Genomic DNA, 22147 nt, shown 5'->3' with positions numbered 1-22147 from the left:
CTCACATCACTAAAATAATAGGTTATGAACTTGGATATAATGCTTGTTGGGTAATTTTTATAATATTATATGGATTTGAGAAAGAGTAAACCCCATCAAGTATGGGCCCGAGCTCACAGGTGATCCGTAGGTCTAACCATACGAGTGGGCCCACAGGTGAAGTTTGGTCATGCCAATGTGATGCTGGTTAGATTGTATTACCTTAGAACGGTGTGTGGATCTTGAATCTTGGAATGTATTAGCAATGTTGTATTTGTATAGGATTGTTGTACTAGCCAATTGTACCAACTAGTGTTTTGTATTGACTTGATGTTTGTCTAAATTTTGAGATACCGCACCCCAAGCATATGAGGTTTTGTTTTGCGACTTCGGAGCTTCGGGTTTGTTGCGATGTCTAAGTTTATAACTTGAAATGTAACGCTTTGATTTTTTTTCTGACATTTTATAAAACTTACTTTTTCAAAGAAATAATAATATAAAAGCGCTTATATCTATACAAACTCATGTTTCATTTGTACCAAGGTATAAAAGTTTGTTGTTTTAGGTAAGGGTTTAAGAGTGATTCATTGCTGAAAAATCTAAATTGGTGTACTTTTTTACTTTTAAGTTCAAATCGACAACCAATTTGATTAGTATTAGTAGAGTTAAAATGAACATGTTAGAATGTTGTAATGAAATGAAAAGTCTATAAGGAAAGAATATTGAATTTATCTCAATTGGAGTTTGATATTACTTATGATCAGATTTTAGATTTGATTTTCAATTGACACTCTTATTTTCTTGATCTAACTTATGATCCAAAAACAAGTTTAAGAGCAAAAATAATGCACAAATTTTTGTATGAGACGGTCTCATGGTAAGACATGCCTCATACTATAGTAAAACATGTCTCATACTTGAATTAAATAAATTAATAATAGAAACTTTTAACTTAGGGACTTCTTGTTTTAAAGTCGTCTCATCATAAGACGGTTTATAATTTTGTATTAGGTGTAACATACACCGCTATTTTAGATAGTTTTTGAGTTTGATTATTTGATTATCGTTGTCCATCTTTCTTAACCTACCTTATACACTCAAAAAACAAAAAAGAGTGGTCCTAAAATTAAAATTTAATTACCCTTTAACTATTAGTCCCTTACTCCCTTACGTATATATTCATATATCCATCATCATTTCCCAATTCCTTCATTAGCGTTCCATGTTATGCTTAAAAATAATTAAGTTATAATTATCTCAGATTCTTGCGTACAGTTAATAGTCTTAATACCCATAAAAAATTGCAGGATTAATCTTTCGTTAAATCTTAAACTTCTCCGTCAAAACCCCCCGAAATTCTCGACAATTTAGCCTATCTTTAATTTCACTTATCGATTTCATCGAATTGCTTGATCGCATCAATTCGCAATTTTAATTTTCGCCGTCATTGGAATCATCTGAATTGCGGCGATTTTGTTGTCATTAATTTCTCTGAATTTTGACAATTTTTAAAGTGATTAAATCACCATTTTTAGTTGTGGTGCAAGAAAAGAAGAACGAAGAAAAGGGGAAAAAAGAGGGTCAGGCGAGAGAATGCAGGCACCAGATCATGGAGTGAATAGTTGTCTTGGTGAAAATGAAGCATTATGTGCTGATACTGATGTGCCTCAACAGGTTTAACCTTTTCTTTTTTTCATTTGTTATTAATTCATATAATTCAAGGTTTCTTGGATGTTTTACTTTTTAACTAAATGTTCCTTTAACCATATTTTATTATGGTTTTATTTGGATTAAAGGGACTAATTCAAAGAACAGAAAAAATAGTATTTTTACATCTACTTAATTTTATACTACTAATAAATATTAAGAGGTATTGAAATTCAACTTACCAATAATAAATATATTTTATTAGTTTATTAGTAAGAAGTACTTTCATATTCTTTGGTTGGGATTTGGGAATGTTTTTCATTTGGGTTTTTATTGGTCAATGAAACTTTTTAGATTTAGAAAAATAATATGGTTTGTCCTTTTCTTGGGTGATGGGGATTTGGGAACTTTTAATGTAATCATTGGGTTTGATTTTTTTTATCCTTTTATTAAGAAACCTTTGATTATGATGAGGAGATATCTTTTCATTAATTAATTAATGAGCATATTTACACGGAGCATGTTAATTTTTTTTACTACTAGACTAGACTAGAATTATTTAATTAAGGAAAAATTAATCTGAATAATATAATATTTTGTTAATTTTTCTAGAATATAAATTTTGGAGGGTTTTTTTTTCAAAATAATATAAACTTTAGTTTATCAACTAATTTACTAATTTTTTTGTCATATTTTCTCCTATAGTTTGATTTTTAACATGTTCGAGATATTTAAGGTAAATATCTCTAAAGTTGGTATTATTCATGGTTAATCAAAATTTGGTATTATTGTAAGAAAATAAGCGAAATATTGTATTATTCATGATATATTTTTCCTTTAATTAATGAATTTGAATTTTGAACTTTATAAGTACAGTAGTGGGGCAAACGTATCACATGCATTACCATATTGGAGCTTGTTAACACCTCTTTCATGTAGAAGTATACTGTTAATGAGTTTTTCCTTAGTGTAAATTAGTTGGTTATGGGAATATATAATCCTGTGATTACTCTATTTTTTACAGGTTCAGATAGGTGACTCCCCACTCTACAAAGTTGGAAAAAAGCTGGGGAAGGGTGGATTTGGGCAAGTTTTTGTTGGTGAACGAATTTCTACTATAACTCCAAGCTCGAGGAGTATAAATCCAAGCACGAGGAAAGCTCCTCAAGCCAAAGAGGTATATTGTGGAGGTGTTTGACAAAATAGCTTATTAGACAATTTTAGCTTATTTTGATACAAAACAAGGGTTGAAACATCTCATTGTTATGAATAAACTGCTTGGAACAAGCTGCTCATAATAACGGATTCAAAATCATCCGATCAAACCAGTCAATAAAATCAACTGGTCAAATTAGTCAATGTAATCAGCTATCAGTTGTTTGCCAAGTACCCCTATCTATTTCTAAAATACATCATGTTTATTTTTATTTCTGTAAAGCAGTAACACTAGGTTCCAGGGGGCTTAGCATATATACACAAAAAAGTTTCTAGCCCTATTTACTCGACTTTTTTTAAGTTTAGGGTCTAAAATCAAATAAAGTAAACTACAGTAAAAGCAATGTAAACCAGTATTTGAGCTCTTCAATACAAGAATCCTTTGTGAAATTAGGCACCTTACACATGCCCAAGACCTCTCTTGTTAAACACTATGCTTGTTTCGTAGGTAGCCTTAAAGTTTGAATCTCAAAATAGCAGAGGATGTGCATATGGTCCTCCAAATGAGTGGCAGATTTACAAGTATGAGTTGTTTTCTCCTAATATTTTCTTTACTAGTTTGATGTTTATGGGGAGCTAACATTATGTTTTGACAGTAAACTAAATGGAAGCCATGGTATACCTCAAGTATATTACACAGGATTAAAAGAAGGGTACTACATCATGGTTTGTGTTCCACATTAATTTTCCGATAGATCATCTTTTTCAGTATGGTTTTTGAGATTTGGTGATGGGTTTTGTTATGCATTATCAGGTCATGGATATGCTTGGACCAAACCTGTATGATATTTGGAAAAACATGAACCATCCGTGAGACTTCACTTTCCTTTGATCTTCAGTAATCTATAGTTGGTTGAAAGTTTATTTATTTACAGCTCTTGATTTCAGATTTCCAAGTGCTATGGTTTCTTGTATTGCTGTTGAGGCTATCTCTATTTTGGAGGGTATACACTCTAGAGGGTGAGAGTCAAATTAAACCACTCCCATTGATTCCAGTTTATGTGCTTCATAGTGTATTTGTTCCTTCATAGTGATATGTGGCATGATTAGTTTTGTTTTGCATTTATGAAATGTGTCTTTCTTTTTGTTTCTTATCAACCATTAAGAACTGCAATAGACTCCATGAGTCATCATTAGGGGTGTTCAATGGGCCGGATAAGGGTCGGGCCATACTTAAGTATATATGGACCGGGCAAGATAAGGGTACTTTATAATTAAAATGGGCCGGGCTTTCAAAGCCCAGCCTGACCCAAACCGACCCATATTTACTACTAAAAAATATTTTAATCCCTATTTATCAATTTAGAACAATTAAACTATCATTTATAATAATTAAATTAAAAAATATTAATAATTCAATTGACATTGTCATTTATAATATTTAAATTATACATTAATTACGTTATTTACAAAGGCCCGTTCTCGGATCTTATTGAGCCCTTTTTATAACCCGCTTCATTTTAATTATAGTATAACCCGTTTTCGGCTCTGCCTTTATAAAGCCCTTCTAAAAACGTACTGGATTAGGGCTCAAAATGGGGGCCCGGCCTATTAAACACCCCTAGTCATCATCATAGCTAGTATATCCTGCTCATAGAAGCTATGATCAGGTCTCGGGAGGACTGAATGACGCTAGGCCATACCCTAATCAAAATAGATGGGAAGGTTCTGGCCAAGGAGACCTTCAGCTTGAGAAATGACCTGCAAATGAAAACAAACAAATAGACGCCATGAATGGTTTTATGTAATTTGTTTGCAGATATATATCTTATTACAGCATATACAAACTGAAGAGTGTTTTATCTTGAAATTATTTCCTTTATGTTATATAAAATTCAAGTCAGCAAGAAGCTTGGTTTTCAAATATCATTTCTACTTTGGGTGGCAGTTATGTGCATGGAGATGTGAAGCCTGAGAACTTACTGATGGGTGTTCCAGGGACACCTAATGAGAAGAAGTTATTTCTAGTAGATTTTGGATTAGGTGATTTTTATTGCTAGCATCCTGCATATGGATTATTGTTCTGTAGCTTTCTTTGTTTTCTGCTGACACTCAAGAATTCTGTTTATTTTTAGCAACAAAATGGCAACTTTCCAATAGTGAACATGTTAAGTATGACCAGAAACCAGATGTATTCAGGTAATAAAGCATGATTTGCTTTAATTTCTTTTAAATTCAGTTGCCTAATTGTTCTTTTAATTTCTTTAATCTCACAGGGGAACAATTAGATATGCTAGTGTCCATGCTCATTTGGGGAGAACTGGCAGTAGAAGAGATGACCTAGAATCTTTAGCTTATAGTCTTGCTTTCCTCTATCGCAGTGGTCTCCCATGGCAAGGTTATGGGGTCTGTATAATTTATTCATTTATTTATTTTATTGAATTTTTAAATCACGGGTATACTAGAGAATTCATATAGGCAAGGGAGAAAAGTAATTAATTCTTCCTGTACATGATGAAAATCAAAACTCAGTCATAAAAGTGAAAGGAAAAACCCTTAACTACTAGCCTAAGGCTGACTCATGATTTTCAATGTTATTGGTTAGATGTCTTAGTGAGATATCTGAATTTTGCAATTCAATGACCGACTTATACACCTCTATGTCCATTTGTTCTTCTCAAATAAAATTTACGAATTTTAGTGTCAAACTCTAACTATGTTTTCTCATCGATCTATATGAAAAACATATTTATATGAGATCTTGATAGATTCGTCTTAATATATATTTTTTATATATCAACTTTTTAGAACTTTTAAAAAGTCATAATTAAAATTATTTGAGTTAAGTTTGCATTGGGGATCTACGCAAAAAGTGAATGGGAAAAACAAATGAAAACAGAAGGAGTAATAATTTGTTATTTTTGTTCTCAGGAAAATAATAAAAACTTTCTTGTTTGCAAGAAGAAGATGGATACTAATCCAGGAATCCTTTGTAGCTTAGAACCTTTGAAACAATTTCTTGAGCATGTAGTGAATTTACAGTTTGATGAGGAGCCCAAATATGCAAAATATATATCCTTCTTTGATGAATATGTTGGTTCAAATCGTGAAGTGAAGCCAATAGATATTTCTGGTGCGCTAAAGGTTGGTTTTTAACATAGCATCGGGCCTGTCATTCTAAGATTTTGCTAGGTTGTGTTTTATTTATTCTTCGACTATAACATACTATGACGCTTCTCTACCAGGTCACTAAAAAAAGATGCCGGCCAAGTTCAGACGTTGCAAATGATGGTGATGCTCCACTGCCCCGAAAGAGAGTTCGTACGGGGCTACCTATAGAGCAATGGATCACTATTTTTTATGCTCGACGCCCCATGAAGCAAAGGTATATTGCTTACACTTGTTAGAAATACTTGTGCAATACACTTTTGCTAATGACATTATGTAATGGGATGTGTTTGTGTATTTTGTGGGTTTTTTTTTTTTTTTTTTTTTGTGTATATGTAGTGTACAATGAGATCTCATAGACACACTAATGAGTATGGTGTAGGTTTCACTATAATGTTCTGGATGAGAAGCTGCAATCTCATATTAGTAAAGCCTACACTGATGGTCTGTACATCTCTTGTGTGACATCTAATCCAATGATGTGGGCTCTTATCATAGAGGGTGGGACTGGTTTTACGGCTCAAGTTTATTTACTCTCTCCACTTTTCTTTGACAAGGTGCATTTGCTTTCACCCCTTTAATTGAGTTTAGAAATAACTTCTCATCATGATCAACTTACTAGATTGCATTTGCATGTTACATATTACATCAATATATTTAAACCCACCAGAGATTTGATCCGCAGGTAATATTCACTTTTTTTGTAAGTATTAAGCTAGTCGTATAAGTCAGCTATTAATGAAAATGTTTGGTAAAATTAGGTTTTATTATTGGCCTAATTATTAAAGAAAAGATACGCTAAAAACTTACAAGTCAATGGAAACCTGTCGAGAGCAACATTTTTATTTTGAAATAAAAGACGGCTTTGCAATAGATATTCGTTCGCAATGTTGTTTGATGAAGCCAAAAGTCAATTACTGAATAAGACATCTGTGCCTCGAGTCATCCAAAAATATTAGTATACCGACACTTTAATATTTAATATTTGGGGTCCATATTAATATATTTAGTAGTTAAAAATCCATAATTAATATTTCGCCTCGAGCCTCACAAACCTCAAGGCCGACCCTATTTGTAGCCTGGTGCTGATAATCTTGTTTTCTGGCTCTTAAAAGGACTGGATAGTAGAAAAGTGGGATCAACAGTATTATATTACTGCAGCTGGAGGAAAGCGTAACGGACAATCATTGGTATTCATGTCTAAAGGTCTGGGAATTCTTTCGGTTTCATGAGTATCCACGTATAATTCAATACATCATGTGTCATGGAGTCATTTTTGTGAATTCCAGGAACTCCATTTTTGCAGCAGTCTTATAAAGTTTCTGATTCATTTCCCTTCAAGTGGATATCTAAGAAGTGGAAAGAAGGTTTCTATATAACCTCCATGGCGACAGCCGGAAGCAAATGGGGAATCGTAATGAGTCGTTGTACTTCGGGTTTCTATTCACATCAGGTGTTTATCTTACTCGAGTTTTGGGAGTTGTTTTCGAGGACTATGTAATCCCCGGAGTTAACAGTTTGAGTTTTCCGTGTTCATATTTTTCAGGTTGTCGAACTTGATTTTCAGTACCCAAGTGAAGGAATCCACAGGAGGTGGGGAGAAGGATACCTTATCACAGCTGTTGCCTCGACTCCTGATCAAACGGCTATTGTTCTTAGTGTTTGTGCAGATCGAAGAAACAGTGATACTCAAGAGACTCTTCGAACAGCTCATTTTCCTGGGGCACACACGAAGGTAAATATCTAACAGAGCTTGCTCACGCTGAACGGGACCTTAGTCGACATCAGGAGGGTAATGTGATGCAGAATGAGAAAACTTGTTCCTTCAGCATGGAAAATTGAATTGGTTTTTGTTGAATATTGGCAGGAAAAATGGGCAAAACACTTGTATATCTGTGCAATCAGCTATGGAAGGACAACTTGCTAGGCTGGAGTATGAAGCTCCAACTATACACTGCGTTTTGGACATATTGTTGCAAACTAATCTCTTCAAGAAACAAATTTGGTACAAAGGATGGAATCATGGCCAAGTGCAGTTGAATAGATAGAGTATAAATAATACTCTCATTTTTGTTAGCCCTAGCTTGGGTTCTGAATTCTGACTGTTGTACATTTCAAAAGACTACAGTTTAGTCCTTTTGATAGTTGACTACACACAAACTTCGTCCATCTTTTGTGTGATTGGCAACTTATAGAGGTATTGGGATCATCGGATCAATTTCGGGTCGGTTCAAATCAGTTCTTGTATCCATATTGATTTTTTCATTATTTTAAATTCATTATGAAGCCGAGTTAAGTCGAGTTCGGTTTTAAAATATCGGATCATTGAGTATGTTTCGAACAACTCTACCAACTTATGAAGAATGATTCTAATAGAATTTTATTTTGTTTTTTTAGCAAGACTATTACTAAGGAGTCCTTGGCAATGTCTACTTTTTTCCTAGCTACCCTTGTTTAAAGAGGTCCAATTATTGAAAACATGGTTGTTAATTTACTAGGGAAAATTTGAATAAAATAAGATTATTTAACAATTTAATTTCAAAAATAAGCTTCGTGAAAACTTAATTTCCAAAATAAGCGTCCGTACATCCAAACCTAGCCTTGGAGTAAGTCGCTATTACTAACAGCGAAAGACAAAAAAAAAAAAATTAAAAGTCATAAGTCGCTGTTACTAACAGCGACTTTAAGGTTAACTGATCAACTCCTTAATCTCGTAGGTTGGAATGAGGAAGTAACTGAGAACTGAAAACTTAAAATTCATTAAGTCGCTGTTACTAATAGCGACTTAACAAAAAAAAAATTTTTTTTTAAGTCGCTGTTAGTAATACGACTTACTCCAAGGCTAAGTTTGGATATACGGACGCTTATTTAGGAAATTAAGTTTTCACGAAACTTATTTTTGGAATTAAATTGTTAAAACATCTAATTTATTCAAATTTTCTTTACTAGGCAAGATGTCTGTTTCATAGGGTGTCCAATAAGGTTAAAGTTTGGCACAACTCACTAATTAGGCACACGCAAAACTCAAAATTATTCGACTAGAAACACTATTATTCAAACCCAATCTGATGAACCTCAAACAACAATAGTAGCCAGTAGATGATGTCTAAGAATGTGTTTGGTTTGGTAGAAAACATTTTTCTAGGAAAATAGTTTTCCTTATGTTACAATGGAAAATGAAAATTATGATTAATTTTTCGTTTATTTGATTTGACGTATCATCTCGAAGGAAATAGAGACGTTCAGTATGGAATGATGGAGGTAAAAGACAAATGCTTGCAAAGTTTGATGATCCGATGGAAAACTCTTTTCCACCTGCGATTTCCTTTTTGATTCGCTTGTCAAACCAAATAACGGAAAAGAACTGGAAAATAATTTCCAGAAAAATGTTTTCTCACAAACCAAACATCCACTAAGAACAGCTGAAAAATCAATTTCACATTGTTTTACATAGAAAATGTTGATTCCTAATATGAATATATTTGTTTCTACAATAACTAATCTCAATGCCGACTACTTAGTTTGGCCTGCAACACATCTTGTTCAGTTGGACCTTTTCCTGCCATAAATTTGTTGATTTTTTTTCTTATCAAAAATAGCAGTATAATTTTCAATTCTGTATTTACCGGAAACAAAATAAAATCAAGTCGGATTTTCATGTGCTCAGGGAAATCAATTACCTCGGTCTTATCATCATCAAAGCGAATGACAAAGATGCATCGGCATCCATTTATGTCATGCAATCTCCTTTGGATTTCCATTACATGAGCGTCCACATATACAGCATAATCCAGTCTTTCCTGAAAGCATCCATTAATGCGAAAATGAAAAAATTACAACAAAACATAATTATCACTGTTAAAAGAGCAAAAAAGATGGAATTGGAACTTTCTAACCAGCAGAATTGATAATTCTAAGAACGACCTATGTTCCAGATACAAAAATCGACATTAATGGAAAACTGGGAATGTATGCTAGCATTGTTTTCTAAAACTTACTTAGATTTCAACACTTTAACATTATTTTGTATTTTTTAGAGGTCTAGTTTGTTAAAGCACTCAAAAAGCATCCGATATGACATTAAATTTCCACAAGGCCACAAAGCATGGGGAAGCTATGCTCGGCTCTGCCCAAGGCATGGCCCGGGTCATCTGATTAAAAATGCTATCAATATTGAAATGTAACATATGACTGATAAGTGCGATTATTTGCACTTATTCAAGTTATTTTTATGCTCCTTGTGTGATGTTTTAGTGGGTTTTAGGCGGTGTTGTTAGTGTTATTTGATATTTTTGTCTCATATGTTAAATATTGTATTTTTTGTAATTTTTGAGGCAAAATCGGAGTTTTATTAGGTTCCAGGGGTGATAAGAGGGTAAAGGCTTGGAGAAATGGCCTAAGACCCCTAAAAGAAGTGAAGAGATCGAGCCAAACAAGCCCCAAAAGAAAGAAACGAGTCGTAGCTAAGCCAGGTCAAAAAGCCACAACCCGTCGCTCAACTATTGGAGTCCTGAACAAAAGCGACGAGTCGTCCCCAATTTGCCATGACTTGTCGCATATCCACTGAAGTCATTAGATCATTCCAGAGCCAAAGCAACGAGTCATCTCACATATGCCACGACTCGTCGCATACATTCTGATCTGTGCATATAAATTCAGTAGCAAAGCGACGAGTCGTCTACAACTTACCACGACTCGTCGCCAATTCACTGAAATCATACCCCAGTCGCCCTTCCTTCAGGTGTTTTTGTTCGTGCGTTTTGACAGTTACTTTTGGACCCACTATAAATAGTGGTAGTAATTTTTTATCATTGAGTCAGTTTTTAATTTTATTTTTAGAATTTTCTCTTTGTTCTTCCTCATTGAGAGCTTTCATTGTTGTACTCCATTGTTACATTTACTTTCATTGCAATTTATTTTTATGTCATTCTCCATTAGTAAGTTTTCTTAATTTATTGCTTTATTATTTATCTTTGTGCATTAAAATTATTCATCCTTTTCATGTTTAGTATTTCAATTAGGGTTTCATTTATCATTAATTGCATGTTAGTTATCATGTCTAGTGAGTAGATTTCCTCTCTAGGGTTAGGGTATAAACCCTAATTCGAAGCATGGAATGATATTTTATTGATTAATTGAGTGAAATTTGGGTCTATGATTAAACCTATACTTAATGAATCTTAGTTTAAACATCTTTATTAACCTTTTCAATAAAACGGAAGTTTGAGATTAGGATTAATTTAGGATTGAGATATATTTAAGTTAAATTTCTATTAGTTTAGCCAATAAAATGGAAGTTTGAAGATTAACACTAGTAAGGTCTTAAACCGATATTGATCAATAGAGCAGAAGCTTGAGATTAATTAGATCACGTTTAATTATGCCAAAGACTCAATTTCATACAATTATGAGAGTAATTGACTCCCGTGTTAGAATTAGGTGATTTCCGACACCCTAGATTTGCCTTAATATTATCATCTTCGTTTTAATCATTGTCTTAGATTTACTTATTAGTTTTATTTACATCATTTTAGTTATTGCTTATAGTAGTGTTAGATTCTTAGACCAACCATTTTGCTTATCCGTGTCTCGTAGTCATAAACTGAACAAATTTGTTAACTCGCTTCCCTGAGTTCGACCCGTATAGCTACACGTACACCGTGCGCTTGCGGTTAATTAAAATTTGCATATTAATGACACAAAAGAATAGTAATCAAATTGGTTTAGCATACATGCAAAGGTGTGTGTTTGACCCACCCTATACTAGTTCCCTGATTCACCCCGTCACAAAGCCTACTATAAGATATGTCAAGTTTCTAAACGGAAACGGATGCCTTTAAAATACTTAAAGATTGTAAAAAGTTGTTGTTCCAAGACGACACGAAATAGGGACACCATGAGATACCTGGTAGCATAGTACAGGGTCGCCAACCTTAATCTTATCGCACTCTGAGGGTTCCAGAGGGATTGAACGTTCACGGATCCCAAATCTTACATTCACCCATTCATCATGGGAAATTCCAAAACCAGCAAACCTAACACGAGCTTCCTGTTTTACACAATAGAGCTTCAGAATCTGTATTGCTAGAAAAGTTGATCAATTTCAAGAATGAATTACCTCAAAGAAGTAACATTCTTGTTTTGGAATTGTTTCAATCAAAAGTACATTTGCCACTGTTTTTTTAACCAAAGGAAGCCTCCTTTTATTATGTTTATGTTGTTACACTTTAGACAATTTCAAAGGTATATGAGAAAAAACCAGAAATTCCACTCTCAACTGGAAAAATTAAAGGAACAAAGAAGTAAAGAAATAAGAATTAGCGAGAGAAAAAAATTATTTTAGTTTATAATAAAACAAAGGGAGAAAAAGAAAACTAGAAGATAAACGATTAGAAGTAAACTTGGATGGCATCCTGTTTACTCAAATACTAAGGGGTTGGTTGTTAATGACTCTGTACAATTTCGAAAATATATTCTAATTCTTATATTGATAATAGCAAAAAAAAAAAAAAAATTGTTCGTCTGCTATTATTAGTGGTCTGAAGATTTAGATGACTGGAGTAAAGAATGACATTAAATGTAACAAGAATGCATTTTGATTGCGCATGGATAAGGAGACTGAAAATAATACAACTAAAAGTTTCCATTTGTTGCAACCAATGCGAAAACAAAACGTTTTATCAGTTTGATTTCTAATTAACCAACAACAGCGATGAAGTACACGAGACTTTGATATTAATGACATTTCAAAAAGGGGCAAGAAATTATGAGATTGTTCCATAGCGCAAATATGCATCCAGTAACGGTCGTGATGATGCGATAATAGGAGTGATGCAGTTATCAACGCCAAATATCGGCCAAAAGCATGAGATATCCTTTGAATCGACCCAAACACAATTTTTACACCTTTACCGCATGCACAGGAAACATCAGTTCAGTATTTTAGGAACCTTTACAGTGCAGCAAATATGATGCACAATGATGCGACCTTGTTTTGCACTATGGACTTTTCTCAACGATCAGATATGAAAACTAAAGAGTCTTACGAACTTCCTACCCACCCACTCAAAAAATATATCAGACTACAATTACCTTCTAGCAAATAAGGGCAGAAACTAATCAAGCACCTTCAATCTTTTAATTATTTTGTTAGTATCATGTATAAGCTTTCATCTCACATGCAATTACCCCAAGCCTGAAAAACAGCGGTCAATCTCTATGCAGTATCAAATAATTCATTTCCAAAGCATGTAGCATGGCATGCCAAATGTGAAAAATGAGATAAAAAGAGGAATGAGCAGAAAAGAAGTATAGTTAGTCCGTCTACTCATGTAGGCAGTTCCAACACTTGTACAGTTTAAGACATTAGAATTTGACCTTCCTAAAAAAGCAACAGCCAAGGAAGAAATTTGACATGGGTATCAATTAGAAAACCTTCAAAATTGTTAATTAGTTCACAATCCGCCATTATTCATTAAAGGATTAGAAACCAACTTTTCACCTGTTCATGTTCCCTAATTATTTAGGCATTAACCATATTGTTTAAACAAGGCCGCATCACGTTGCATTGGCCATATTGTAAAGGTTTTCAAAACAAACGAACCCATATTTTCCGTGTTGTAAAGGTGTAAAAAAAATCACATTTTGGCCATATCAAGGAATATCTTATGATTTAACTGATATTTAGGCGTTACAATAACCGCATCCCTCTTGTTCGTGCATCATCGTTACGTTACCGCGATTGCGAGCGTTACCGCATTTTTACACTATGACATTAACACTTCATGCAAGCGCCACAAAACAAACAGTTATGCAAAGTAATGCTTCACATCAAGACAGATACATTGGACAAAAGAAACAGAGAAGGAAAGAGGAAGAAAATAATAACAGAAACATTGTAACAAGGCCATGTGAATGATATAAGTGAAGGAAGCAGTAGATTAAGAAGAGCTTACTAGTTCACCAGAAGAAAGAACTCTGTAAGTGAGAAATGTACTGACGTCATACCTGGTATGAAACAAACATATTAACAAAGAACATCTATTAACAAAAGAATAATAGGTAATCTTACAACTATAGCCAACTTGGAGAAAAAAAATAGTTAGCAAGGCAATTTTATTCCCATAATGCTAGATGAACTATGTCTTCAACTTTCCAGGCATTTTAGTGAAATGATACTAGGAATGTTGGTTTAATATGTTATTTCTAAAGAACGAAAATGAACGAAAAACTAAGAATCACAGATAAATGCCAACAGCACCAAAAGAATTTTAAATATGATAATCTAATTTAGTAAATATTTTAATAGATTTCAATCAACAAAAGGTTCTCAATTTAATTCTATACTAAGCTGTCTTCAATTCATGCAGACACACAACACAGGTAATCCATAAACTTTGGCATATACGAAATTGGTTGTGGTTCAGGAGTAAAGACAGCGTATGCATATATTATGCTGACTGCAGATATTGATCAATGTTTATTAATCTGCATGCATTGCGCCAACATTGGTTAAACCAGAACTAAGGTCGTAACTAAAAGACCAAAAAAGTTAAATGTAAGGAGTCCAACAAGGAAAGTAAAGGTTAAACAACAGTTACTAGCTTACTGCTATGGAAACGGTCACTGCTCACCATGCATTATCCCTGGAAGATTTAGCCTCAAAAGCCAACTCGGAAAGTTCTGCAGCAGTTCCACCTGTTTCAAGTAATGTTTATTCACCAAGACATTAGAGAGCTGAAACTTCTAAGCTCTAAATAGCACAGAATTTGTAGCACTATATTTACAACTGTAGCCTATTCATGATCTTTCCATAATGTTGGGACTAACTGACTTAGGCTTTGAGTCTTTGACAATGTTGTTGTAGCCTATAAAGAATTTGTGCAGTAAAGAATTATGATACCTTGAAGCACCATTGAAGTCTCGGGTGATATTCTTGACATAGAAAGAATTTTACCATAATGTTGGGGCTAACTGACTAAGGCTTTGACATTGTTGTTGTAGGCTATAAAGGGTTTGTGCAGTAAAGAATTATGATACCTTTAAGCACCATTGAAGTCTCGGGTGATATTCTTGGCACAGACACATTCGCAATGCTAAGTGAATCTTTTTGTCTATGTATAAACCAACTGTGCACCTGCAAGTGTCATAGCGAAATAGAGTGATGAAAAATTCATAAGAATAATCTAAATTTGGCCAAAACTGGAAATTGAAATAAAAATATATTTGCCTGTTGCCAAGATATGCCTGGCTTTCCAATACGACATGTGGAGGAACTGCAGGCAAAGAACATGCAAAAAGATAATCAATCCATATCTACAGCTTCATTCAGCAAATGATTTGAGCATTACCTAATTTTCTAATCCAATTTCCTTTTTAAAGATGCAATTTTCCCAAAAAAGAAAACATAAACAACCAAAACTCGCTTGACTTAGCTCACAATTCACAGAAGAATTAGCGAATTAGGTAACACCAGGTATGATTGTAGGCAGCAGTATTCAGTGTTCGTTCAAGAATAATGAGGCATGGATCGAAAAGGAGTAATTGCTTCCACAGTTACCTAAAACTTGTTGCAAGATCTTGACAAAATTCCTGAGTCCTATCCTCTTTTCGTACTTGCCTTAATAAATTTTCCATCTCTGCAATCTGCAAAAGTGACAACAGACCATCTGTTTAGCTTCCACTGACAATGAAATACGAGGGGATACAAAAAGGAAGCAAGATAGCAATAATTCTACACCTCAAAACTAAATACGAAAACTAAGAAGCTTTTAGATACATCCTACAGCCCACCTCATATATCAATCTTTCTAGATTCCTGTGCCCTACTTTGTAGTCATGTGGTTAATAAATGCATTTTCATTGAAACATCTTTTCTCATCCAATAGCACATTATCAGTTAAATCTTACTTTTAATCCTTCTGTAGAATCACTTTTCCATTGAGATCATTCTCAACAGCAAAATATTGTGCATTAGAGAATATAGAAAATCGATTTGGCAACAAGATCTGAATTCTGATTTAACCATATCTCTTCATTGAAGACATTCAATGCGATGTTGCCAAAATTCTGATCCATGCAATCTTGAAGAAATTGAAATCAACAACAAATTAGATAACAATTTGTTCAGGGAGTATATTCAACATATAATATGTTTCATGTAGTGACCCAATAACTGTCCTCTACTAATCATCAAGGTGCAATTTGGTAAATTTTTTTTAAGAAAATGATAAATTGCAACCCAACAAAAACGAAAGCTCTGACTTTAATTTCTCTCGTGATGGGGACTTTGCACTCCCAAATGGACTGATTCCTGGTTTTGCCTTTGATAAATTTTATATAGCACAAGCAAATGTGTGAAAGTTAACTTTCCAGCTTCCGTAATCAGTAGCATAATATGGAAACTAATTACCCACTTATGTATACAAACACGCATAGCCACAAAATCGCCACAAAATGAAGTAGTGCACTCCATTATGTCTCGTTTCTTATTTTTTGCATAGCCTCGACAACCGGTTGATGTATATCTCAACTACTCGTCGAGTCCTCATTTTTGCGATACTACTAAACCAAGTAGTTTGGTAATCCTCTATGATCTAACATTTATGCACTCTTATCTCCATGCACTAAGTTTGATCATCCATTAAGAAACTGATCTTAGAATGCTCCCAACACGTGCATTAAAGTTGACAACACTATTACGTTCACCAACGACAAGCCAGGGAATATCAATGCCAATAAAACAGATCTAAAGTCCTTCCAAAGCTCTTGCCTATCATTCCAGTTTTTCGCACGAGGATTAATCATGTGCAAAAAAGACCGAAAAACACAACAATTAGAGAAGAGCGCAAGGTTGGAACTTTGCGTAGCTCAAAAGAGGAAGAGGTAGACCAAAAAGGTATACGGAAGTGAAGAATGACATCAACGTTTGAGATTTGCATCACAATACGACAATAGATAGAAATGAATGAATGAGAAAAATATACTTCTTTGTAGAAGATCGCTGAAATTGATTTCTTAAATAGTAGATTACTATTAGATACGAGTTACGACTGAATAAGTATTATCGTCGTTAATTAGGGTGTTTTGTCATGAATCTTGATTCATGCCCTACATTCCTGAGATTAATGTTGTGGCATTGTCGTTTTTGTTAACCTTGATTAATTCATAAAATGTACTAGTGTTTAATCTAGGTCAATTAATAAAAGATACCAATTTACACATTGATAAATATGATAATAAAAAAATAAACCCATAAAGCCAGAGTGCTAACCTATTTTCACAACTTATTTGTCTAGCAATATTTGTTCTTATTTACTTAGATTTTCCCCCAAAATAAACATGGAATTCTCCTTCAATGGCAACAACCCATCCTCCCCAATCCATGAAAAAATTTTACTCAAGAAAAAAAAAAAAAAAAAACCCCACATGCAATGATGCAAACCCTAATGTACCACACTACCACTACTTCAAAACGGATGGAAATTCATCAAACGATATGACGCATGTGTTTTTGTATCAATGTGTATAATATCTATTAACACCCACAAAAACCCAACTAGGAATTGATAACTCCAATTCAAAGGAATACAGCGCTACCATAATCGATTTAAAATTATTGAAAAAATAGGTTATCAAAATAAAATGACTAACCTTCATCAACATACAAAGTAATTTAATTAGTGAATCAAATTGAAAAGGAGAGATTGCAACAAAGCAAGCAGACAAGAGAAAGAGTAAAAGAGAACGGCTGGTTATGTTCAATGGAGAGAATTTTTTAAGGGTGTTTGGGAATTACCTCAGATTCTGAGAAAGTAGCGGTGTTATCAATAATTTCTTGCAGCCAAGCTGGTGCTGATTCCATACTCAGCAATTTGCAGAAACCTTCTTTCTATTTTACACTTTTTCAGGGTTTTTGGACCGAGTAGAAAGAAGAAACCATCATATAATTCATGTCTGGTTATTTGGGGGTATTCTCGTAATTGCATATCCAACCTTGTGTTTTTGTATGAACCTCAAGAAATCAAAACTACTTAAAAAACGAATCAACTCTTATCGAGTCTATTCCCAAAATATTGCAAAATAAAAAAATAATTCCCACTTTGCATTATTTGGGAAAGTATTTCCCACAATACCGTCCACGTGGAAAATTAAATTTTTTTTTTTCCAGATAAAACCGCCATCTCAAGTGGCGGTTTGCCTTAACCACAAAAACGCTGAAGTGGCGGTTTGGTCCAGGTAAACCGCCACTTCATGTGGCGGTTTGCTTGTGACTTTTTTTTTTTTTCTTTGCCTTAAGTTTTTTTTTTCTTTCATTTTAAAATAGTGAACGCAACATGCATTAAATTAGTTCAATACCATCTATTCCATAATAATCAATTACGAACCGGATTGTTTTGAAAAAAATAATTATGAAACTAATGCAAAGATATATTACAATTATGGAAACTCATACAAGAAGTTCAAGTCGTATAAGAATATACAAAGCTTGTTAAACTACAACCCCCGACCCCTTTTGTTTTGCACACCGGTCGATGAGATGGTGTGAACTCGTCAACCTCCGCTACTGGGCCCGGCATCGCCATGATCGCTGAAACATACATAAGTGTTATTAAAATCATTTAAATATTATCAGATTGAACATGTTGTTACAAAATTTAAAAAAAAACATACTTTGTTGACCTTCCAGGGCATGTTTTCTTATTATGACCACTACATCCACAAAAGGTACACGAGTTACGAGGACGCTTCAACGGTGCATCCATTTCGTTCCGTATACGAGTTGATCGCGGACGACCCTTTGCACGCTTCGTTGAGGGATTTGGAACAACTGTAGGACCATTCCAAGTATCGCAAGTGAACATGTCTGGAACGGGCATGAAAGACTTCTTATATGTCGATACGTATTTTGTAGTGCGAAATGAAGGGTCCACAAAAGCATCGTACGATATGTTACGAGCTCGACATACTGCAAGAACATGTGAGCACGGTAACTTGAAGATGGTTGGGTTCTGACATGTGCATGATGTTGCTGTGAGGTCAACCATGTAGGATTTTCCACCTTTTCCTGCTATCCTATTGCCACAACCAGTGGTGACCTCGAATATCCCACGCACTGTGTCATATATCCTAACATCATGAAAGCGTGCTTTTTCAGCATTCTTATCAATCGTATCACTTGGTTTCTTCGCATACACATGTCCACTATCTAATCTGCTTCTCCCTAAATCCCTCCTTGTGGCAAAGTATTCGTTTACCCGGTAGAATGTCATCCTAACTAATGAAGTGATTGGGAGTGACCTGGCCCCTTTCATAACGCCGTTGAACGCTTCAGACATGTTTGTAGTTCTCACTCCATATCGATGCCCACCGTCATGAATCAAAGTCCATTGGCGCTCGGGAATAGAACCATCCACTAAGTACTTGTACGCGTCCTCATTAAGCTCTTTAAGGCGATTCATGTAAAAATTATACTTCCGAATCTTTGTTTGTTCAGAAGCTTTTCCAAATAAGTTCTTAACCGCTATGTTTTTAAACTTCTTATGCATGTTTTTAAACCTCATCAATTCTAAGCCAATCTTGAGATGGAGCACCATCTCTAATCGCTGCATCTAGAGCTTCTCTTCTTTCATCATCCTCTTCTGAATCAGAATCAATATGCTCATCCTCCTGATCTAAAGAGTCAACCTCATTCGCATTAAGGCTACCCAAGTGACTCGTGGAAAAGGTGTTCATTACACCACCACCAATGCCACGTGAATGAGTTGGAGAGCTATTCTCATCCAAGTGCTCATTAACGTAATTTGGGTTACTTAACATTTCTGTGAATGTATCATGGCGTACACTAGGACCTGATTCTGGAAGTTCCATGCTAGTCATGACTTCCCTCGCATTATCCAAACTTGCAACCAATTCAACATAAACCTCCATTACCGTTCCAGGGGCTTGTGATGCCGCATAAGCAAGAGCACTTATGCTTTCAACATTCTTAATCGGGACTAACACATTTTTCCCAGTCACCGGATATTTCATCTCCAATTTTAACATAAAAGAGTTGCGATCACAACCAATTACATCATAGACTTTGCTAACAAACACCTCAAAAGTCGTATTTTGACGATGGATAAACATCACTGTATTTATTCCTCCATTATACCCAACATCGGATCCAGTATAACTTACTTCCCCACCCCAATACACTATAACGGGATAATGATCCATATTCTGCAAATACAAAGTAATAAACTTTCATTGAAGCATATCATCAAACACTTTATATGCATACAAACCAAATCCTAAAATTCAACTACAAATGTGTAAAATGTAAGCTTATATCATGAAAACAAGAGAATTTATTAAACAATCAATGTATTTATAACTTCAATTGAAAACAATAATGAACAAAATATTCAATTTGCAAATTGAAATAAATTAGGGTTATGTTATTACCTTAAATGATGATGAATATGAACAAGTAAAGAAGGAGAAGATGAGAATGTAGTTGATTAATTTAGTTAAATGAGAGGAATTGTGAATATGAAGTAAATGAGAATTGAAGAATTTTTTTTTTTAGATAACCGGCAGCAGCGAAGGGAAGGAAGCAAATGAAATGAGTGAAGAAAAAGAATAAATACTGCCGTTTTGTACAGGTATAAAACCGCCACTTCAAGTGGCGGTTTACCCAAATTTTTTTTTTTTTTTTTTTAAAATAAAAAAATTACCAAACCGCCATTTCATCTGGCGATTTTCTTCAATTCCCTAAACAAAACCGCTACCTCAAGTAGCGGTTATATTAAAAATTAAAAAAAAAAAAAAATTCAAAATAATCCTACGTGGACGGTAAAGTGGCCAAGTGGGAATTACTTTCCCATTTTAATGAAAGTGGGAATTATTTTTTTATTTTGCAATATTGTGGGAATAGACTCACTCTTATCTGGTGGGATTTAATAGGGTCAGAGTTTTGTGATTTGAATTTATTTTTTTGGGTTTGTTTATTTTGATAATTAATATTATTATTATTTTTTTTTGGTCATTTACAAATTACGATGATAAATTAGGAATTGTTGCTTTTATTTTAGATTTGTTTTGAAAAATAACTGTTGATTGAAATTGTTGATAAGTTATTGGGTAATGAAGAAATTCATAATTAATGATTAATTTGCAAAAGACAAAATAAATACTCTCTCCTATCCTCCAAAAGTGTCTTATTTGCTTTTTGGGCACTGTTCATCTTTTACTCTTTATATATATTTTATTATTAATCTATAAGTTAAAATATAGTCAAGTGGGATCTTGTTTGATTCGTCTCAATACAAGGATTATTTATATCAAATTTTTATAATTATTAATCATGCACAATTAGAGATATTAAGAATTGAATAAGTGCATTGGATAGAGTCCATAAAGCAAATGGAGCACTTGTGATGAATAGGGGGAATATCAATAAAGTAAACAAAACAGAAAAATTAAATTAAAAATCCTAAAAGTTTCATCCTATTAAATTCTTCCACATAAGGTGATTTGCTAATATTACAAATTACCGTTATTTAATTGAACTACCTCCTAATTTGAACGGCTAAAAGTATTTACTTACTTCCTCTATCCAAATAGATTTGAAGCAAAGAGAAATTATAGGGTTTTTAAGAAATTGGTAATAAATGAAGAAAGAAAATAAATTGCGTTGATGAAGTTAAAAAAGAGTTAAAATATATAGATGAGATTAAAAGAAAGCGGTGGGTCATTGTTCAAAATAAAAATAATGCAAAATAAATGAGATATATAAAAATGACAATTAATGCAAAATGAGTAAGACTTAGAGTATTAGTTAGTTGTATAGTGGGTTATTATAAAGATGTTTGATAAAAATTGATTATCACTTGTTTACTAGAAAAATAAAGACTTCTTTTAGTAATTTTTTGAGTTTGACATAAAAGTTAATTTTTAGTTGGTTTAATAAGCATTTATTAAATATATTATAATTTGACCAACCATAAAACTAAAAAATCAACCAAAAAATCTTTGTACATCCAATATGAGTCTACAACTATTCTTTGTTGATATTATTATAATTATGGATGAAGTCAGAAAATTAAATGCTAATTGTTAAACAAGATGGTCTCACGATGAGATTATTTCTGTTAAGTTGGCTCAATATACTTTTTTTGTTTTAAAATAATTAGTTATAACGTTAAAGTGATCA

The 22147-nt window shown here is 33.7% G+C and overlaps 2 protein-coding genes across 3 annotated transcripts; one reads left to right on the top strand and one right to left on the bottom strand.

The window, feature by feature from the left end:
- The first annotated feature begins 2634 nt into the window (after positions 1 to 2634).
- On the top strand, positions 2635 to 8332 carry LOC130799685 (casein kinase 1-like protein HD16). The gene is made up of 15 exons (XM_057662872.1): positions 2635 to 2803; positions 3290 to 3363; positions 3438 to 3507; positions 3596 to 3651; positions 3730 to 3801; positions 4730 to 4824; positions 4917 to 4980; positions 5058 to 5187; positions 5713 to 5925; positions 6027 to 6166; positions 6332 to 6506; positions 7065 to 7155; positions 7239 to 7402; positions 7496 to 7684; positions 7817 to 8332. The coding sequence occupies exons 3-15, from the start codon at positions 3505 to 3507 to the stop codon at positions 7874 to 7876; spliced, it is 1452 nt and encodes a 483-aa protein (XP_057518855.1). The 5' UTR covers positions 2635 to 2803; positions 3290 to 3363; positions 3438 to 3504; the 3' UTR covers positions 7877 to 8332.
- A 650-nt stretch (positions 8333 to 8982) lies between these two features.
- Positions 8983 to 17904, bottom strand: LOC130799693 (protein SAWADEE HOMEODOMAIN HOMOLOG 1). 2 transcript variants are annotated; one of them, XM_057662884.1, is made up of 9 exons: positions 17747 to 17904; positions 15509 to 15594; positions 15179 to 15224; positions 14989 to 15085; positions 14583 to 14646; positions 13905 to 13956; positions 11855 to 11998; positions 9630 to 9749; positions 8983 to 9508 (listed from the first exon to the last, which is right to left on the bottom strand). In XM_057662884.1, the coding sequence occupies exons 1-9, from the start codon at positions 17810 to 17812 to the stop codon at positions 9467 to 9469; spliced, it is 717 nt and encodes a 238-aa protein (XP_057518867.1). In that variant the 5' UTR covers positions 17813 to 17904; the 3' UTR covers positions 8983 to 9466. The 2 variants fall into 2 exon arrangements, with proteins under 2 accessions (XP_057518867.1, XP_057518874.1); XM_057662891.1 differs by lacking the exon at positions 17747 to 17904 and adding an exon at positions 17602 to 17740.
- Positions 17905 to 22147: the final 4243 nt, after the last annotated feature.

The sequence above is a fragment of the Amaranthus tricolor genome, chromosome 1, assembly GCF_026212465.1.
Source record: "Amaranthus tricolor cultivar Red isolate AtriRed21 chromosome 1, ASM2621246v1, whole genome shotgun sequence".
NCBI classification, from domain to species: domain Eukaryota; kingdom Viridiplantae; phylum Streptophyta; class Magnoliopsida; order Caryophyllales; family Amaranthaceae; genus Amaranthus; species Amaranthus tricolor.
Note: the sequence above shows the minus strand (reverse complement) of the source record. Positions and strands in the feature narration are given on the sequence as shown.